General features: G+C 40.7%; 1 protein-coding gene and 1 long non-coding RNA gene across 2 annotated transcripts in view; one reads left to right on the top strand and one right to left on the bottom strand.

The window, feature by feature from the left end:
* Positions 1-891, bottom strand: part of grhl2b (grainyhead-like transcription factor 2b) — a 41,472-nt gene extending 40,581 nt beyond the window's left edge. Inside the window, exon 1 of the mRNA XM_083524479.1 lies at positions 568-891. Within this exon, the coding sequence (XP_083380605.1) occupies positions 568-686 (119 nt within the window). The 5' untranslated portion in view covers positions 687-891. The remainder of the gene's footprint in view (positions 1-567) is intronic.
* Positions 892-3,848: 2,957 nt separating this feature from the next.
* The window catches only part of LOC310717004, a 2,634-nt gene continuing 632 nt past the window's right edge, over positions 3,849-5,850 (top strand). Inside the window, exons 1-2 of the long non-coding RNA XR_014530711.1 lie at positions 3,849-4,959; positions 5,111-5,850. The exon at positions 5,111-5,850 is cut by the window's right edge and continues 632 nt beyond it. This is a non-coding gene — a long non-coding RNA (uncharacterized lncRNA). The remainder of the gene's footprint in view (positions 4,960-5,110) is intronic.

Raw genomic sequence — 5,850 nt, 5'->3', positions numbered from 1 at the left:
ATTATTATTATTATTATTATTATCAGTGCACACACACAAGTTTCAGGTTTATTCATAATAATAATAATAATAATAATAATAATAATAATAATAATAATAATAATAATATTAATAATACACAATAAAAGTATGATGAAGGTGAAAGGCGCGCGGGAACTTTCTTTTTTCTTCTTTCTCTTTCTTTCTTTTTCTTTTCTTTTTTGCTCTCATGAAAAATAAAACATGGCGGAGTGTTTCAGTGTCTTTCCGAAGTTTGTTTTCTCGGTCAAACCGGGCGGCAAAAACAAAAACACAAACACACAACAACAACAACAAACCCGAAAAAGGCGAACCGTATATGACTTTTTTCCTCCTGATTATTGGAGGAATGGAGTGAGGAAGAGGAGACATGGAAGAAAATACCAATACATTCACAGGCACACACACACACACACACACACACACACACTCCTACACGCGCGCGTGTGTGTACAGGAGGTAAAAAAAGAAAAGTCGGGGGGAAATAACGCGGTGAAGGCGCGCGCGGACTGGAGCGGCTCGAACCCGCGGCTGCTCTCCGGCACTTACTTGTCTGTGTCCTGTGACATGATGAGGTTTTTGGCCTCCTCGGCGATAATTCCTGGAGAAACTGGACTTTCAGGTCGGTGCAGACTCAAACACACACACACACACACACACACACACATACACACACTTACACACACCGAGAGGGAACGAGAGAGAGAGAGAGAGAGAGAGAGAGAGAGAGAGAGAGAGAGAGAGAGAGAGAGAGAGAGGACAAACCTGGGCTACAGGTAAATCCTGCCCTGCCTACCTGCCTACATTACAGCGCGCGCACTCTCTCTCTCTCTCTCTCTCTCTCTCTCTCTTTCACACACACACACACACACACACACACACACACACACACACACACACACACACACACACACACACACACTTTCAAATGCATGCGCAACACTAAAGCATGTCCAAAAATATATATTTCATATATATATATATAGCAACAAGCATGTAAATGAAACAAACCTATTTTGAGTTTCTTCACATTTTTCTTCTTCACAAGAACCTGAGATGGGAAAGAAATAAGCAGAAAAATTGTCCTGGTCTTTCCTCAAAGTCACACAGGGGTCAAGAACAGAATTCATGAATGTGAAAGAATTTCTTTATATCTTTATCAAATTAATAAATTCTGTGACCCATAACACACAATATACATTTATATATATATGTGTGTGTGTGTGTGTGTGTGTGTGTGTGTGTGTGTGTGTGTGACTGATATAATATAATATAATATAATGTGGCATTGCTGCATTTCCTTCTTATTTAAAGCCACTATTCAAATTTATTTTGCTCTTCAGTTTTATTTAATTTTTTCTGCTTTTGTGCTTTTTTATAAGAATCACTTTGTACGCGCTTTTCCCCCAAAAATAAAATTATTTTAATGTAAGAGAGGAAAATGAAGAGAGAGAGAGGGGGGGGGGGGGAGGGGGGGAGTGATAGAGAGAGAGTGAGAGAGGGGAAAAGAGAGAAAGAGAGTGATAGTGAGAGAGAGAGAGAGAGAGAGAGAGAGAAAGAAAGAGAGAAAGAAATAGAGCGATAGAGAGAGAGAAAGAGAGTGATAGAGAGAAAAAGAGAGAGAGAAAGAGATAGAAAGAGAGAAAGAGCGATAGAGAGAGAAAGAGAGCAATAGAGAGAGAAAGAGAGCGATAGAGAGAGAGAGAGAGAGAGAGAGAGAGAGAGAGAGAGAGCGAGAAAGAGAGCAATAGAGAGAGAGAGAGAGCAAAAGCGATATATATAGAGAGAGAGAGAAAGAGAGTGATAGAGAGAGAGAGAGAAAGAGAGTGATAGAGAGAGAGAGTGATAGAGAGAGAGAGAGAGAAAGAGAGTGATAGAGAGAGAGAGTGATGAGAGAGAGAGAGAGAGAGAGAGAGAGAGAGAGAGAGAGAGAGAGAGAGAAAGAGAGTGATAGAGAGAGAGAGAGAGAGAGAGAGAGAGAGAGAGAGAGAGAGAGAGAGAGAGAGAGAGAAAGAGAGTGATAGAGAGAGAGAGAGAGAGAGAGAGAGAGAGAGAGAGAGAGAGAGAGAAAGAGAGTGATAGAGAGAGAGAGAGAGAGAGAGAGAGAGAGAGAAAGAGAGTGATAGAGAGAGAGAGTGAGAGAGAGAGAGAAAGAGAGTGATAGAGAAAGAGAGTGATAGAGAGAGAGAGTGATAGAGAGAAAGCCCTTATACCCTGGATAATATATTATTTGGCCAAAGGTTTGTGGACAACTGACCATTTGATTTGTATGTGCATCTTTTTGAGCATCACATTCCACATTTATTCTCCATGTGCTGCTAGAATAACCTCCACTCTTCTGGGAAGATGTTCCACTAGATTTTGGTGGAGATTCATTCAGACACAAGTGTGTTAGTAAAGTCAGGTACTGATGTAGGTGAGAAGGTGAGAAGGTGAGGAGGCCTGGGGTGCAGTCAGCATGAAATATTAATCTTGTTCAATAGGAGCTCTATAGCAGGAGATCTTCCACACCCTCAAACCCATGGAAAGCAGAACTTCATGGAGCTGCTTTGTGCACTTTGTGTCCTGCTGGAACAGTTTTGGGTCTCGGAGTTGAAGTGAAGGGAAAGGTTTATGCTCCTGCATCCAAAGACGTCCGATACAATTCTGTGTCTCCAACTTTGGGGTAACAGTTTGGTGAAGAGCCACATACGGGTGGAAAGGTCGGGTGGCCATGTGTGTGTGTGTGTGTGTGTGTGTGTGAGGTCAGGACGCTCAGATGATTATCTGATCTCCGTAAATCTGATTATCTCCTTCATTGAGCGAGTGCTTTGTCTCAGACGGCTGAAAACAAAGGTGTGTGTTTAGGTGCTGAAGGTGTCGACCCTCAGCCTCCAGCTCACAATGCAGCTGTGTGTTTACGTGTTTACAGGGGGCAGGGTTCTCCTACACACACACACACACACACACACACACACACACACACACACTGAACTTCTGACTCCGAAGATTATAGAAAAACATGGCTTTTAAGGAACAACACAATGTAATTTTTATCCGTTTATAGTTACATGTAAAGGTGCAGGAGGCTAAATGTCTCTCCTAACCCATCCCACCTTTAAGATCAGCCCCAAGATTTATTTTAACTCCTTGATCCTCCCTACATCTTCATTCACGCCCATGTTCTCAAAGCTCCATCCACAGGATCTGATGTGAAGGAGGCCCATTCCACAAACACAAACAAGCCTTTCTGACTGGAGGAATCACCAATATGTGGTTCTTCATCAAACTGTTCCACAAAGTCAATTGTATCAGACGTCTTTAGATGCAGGAGCATGACATTTTTCCTTTATTTCAACCAGAAAACCCAAAACCTGTTCCTACATGACACAAAGTGCACAAAGCAGCTCCATGAAGATCTGCCCTGGGTTACAGTAAAAGATCTCCTGCTATAGAGCTTTTTAATGCTGACTGCACCCCAGGCCTCCTCACCTTTTCACCTACATCAGTACCTGACTTTACTAACACCCTTGTAGCTGAATGAAGCTCCACCAATATCTAGTGGAACATCTTCCCAGAAGAGTGGAGCTCATTATAGCAGCACATGGAGACTACATGTGGAATGTGATGTTCTAAAAAGAAGCATATAATGATCTGATGCTCAGGTGTCCACAAACTTTTGGCTAAATAATGTAAATATTACAAAATCATTTGATGATGATGATGATGATGATTTGTGTGTGTGTGTGTGTGTGTGTGTGTGTGTGTGTGTGTGTGCGCTTCCTTTTTGTGTATATGTTTTCTGTGTGTGTGTTTGTGTACTTGCTTTGTTGTGTGTGTCTTTCTGTGTGTTTGTATAGATTCTGTGTGTATATTTAGGTGTTTGTTTTGTGTGTGTGTGTGTGTGTGTGTGTGTGTGTGTGTGTGTGTGCTTTCTTTTGTATGTTTTTATGAATGTGTGTATGTTTTTGTGTATTTGCTTTCTGTGTGTGTGTGTGTGTGTGTGTGTGTGCGTGTGTGTGTTCTAAGCTTTAATAACGCACGTGTATAGAGTGTATTACAGAACACACCTGCAGGTTCCTCCAGTGCTTTGTGAGACTGTGGTTGCTGAATAAATACAGGTGGGGTCTGTAGGCGCTCTGTCAGGGCCTGTGGGATTAGCGCTAATGCGACGCAGCCGCAGCGTTTAGCAAGAAGCTCCAACACACACACAAGGTAACGTTTGATCCAGACTCGTTCACGTGTACAGCAGAACGTCACGTCACGTCATGCTGTATTAGACGATACTGAAGCTGAGAGTTTATAGAAGTGTAATATGTAGGGAAGTTTCAGCTCAGAGGTTAAGATGTTGGATTCTGATCAAAAGGTTGTGAGTTCGTATCCCAGCACTACTAAGCTGCCACTGTTGGGCCCTTGAGCAAGACCCTTAACCCTCAACTGCTCGGCTGTATAAATAAGATCAGTGTAAGTCACTCTGGAAAACAGGTGTCTGCAAAATGCCATAAATGTGTGTGTGTGTGTGTGTGTGTGTGTGTGTGTGTGTGTGTGTGTGTGTGTGTGTGTGATGTCACTCATCGCTTCTGTCACGTGATTTGTTTTTCACAGTCCTCCGTTTGACAGAATGGCTCGGCTTGACACGTGATGGTTTCTATAGTAACTCTCTCTCACAAAATATGTTTAACTGTCGTTTTAAACCAATTTAATATTTTGATTTCTTGTGTATTTATTCAACAAAGTTGTGTAGTAGTTTTGGAAACGTGAAGGTGATATTTTTGTGATATAGTTTCTGCTAATGCTGACGTTCTTATACGTATTTTGTGTTTATGTCTATTTTTATTGTTATTCTGACGTTATTGTTTTTTGATCTGTTTCTCCGTTAGCCACTCCTACTAATTTGAATATGGGTGTGTTGAGACCTGCTCAGGCAGAAGATGGAGAAACAGTTTTCTAATTTCGTATAAAGTAACACAGGAAAATGCATACCAGGTGTTTATGTACGTAAAAACGAGGATTTCCTGTATTTATTTTTGGATTTTTGGAATTTTATGATTAGAGAAGAACTTTTGCACGTATTGGTTTTGCTGATGTAAGAACATTTTCTTCTGCATTATAGGTTCAAGAAAAGCTGATCCAGGACCTTGTTTCTACAGGAAGGAGATGTTTGTGTTAAACTGATGCAAGGAGTCTCCAGTTTCTGTGCTCTGTAACAGTCCAAGGTGAGGCTGAAACATACATACATAAATAAATAAATAAATAAATAAATAAATAAATAAATAAATAAATAAACTTCCATAGTCAACTGACACTTGTTTACGTTCACACCCACACACACACACACACACACACACACACACACATACACACACACACACACACACACACACACACACATACACACACACACACACACACACACAAATAGAACACAAGAACAGGACACACTGAACACAGAACTAATACAGATTAAACCAATGGCAGGACACTGAGGGCGGAGCCACGCCCATTAAACACAGTTAAAACCAAAGTAATTAGTGCTTCTGGTTGCCATGGAAACAGAGACTCGATCAAAGGGAAAACAAAAAGGTATTATATCTTAATAATTAAAAAATAATTGTTTTTAGCTCCGCCCCCAAGCGTAATTAATCACATAAATTGATTACTTTGTTAATTGATTAATTGGTTAATTACACTTAGGGGCGTCGTCATTTGTCTGAATTAAAGTTCTTTGGATTAAACAGTTAATACGCCACTAAACTTGAGGCTTCATAGCGAATGTTATTGATTTTATTTTTCATTTACATTTTTGTAGATTTTCACCTTTTAAGTATTTATGAACGTGAGTGTTTCACTCTT

The sequence above is a fragment of the Silurus aristotelis genome (genome assembly GCF_946808225.1).
Source record: "Silurus aristotelis genome assembly, chromosome: 21".
NCBI lineage: Eukaryota > Metazoa > Chordata > Actinopteri > Siluriformes > Siluridae > Silurus > Silurus aristotelis.
The sequence above is the reverse complement of the archived record's forward strand: the minus strand, read 5'-3'. Positions and strand labels throughout refer to the sequence as shown.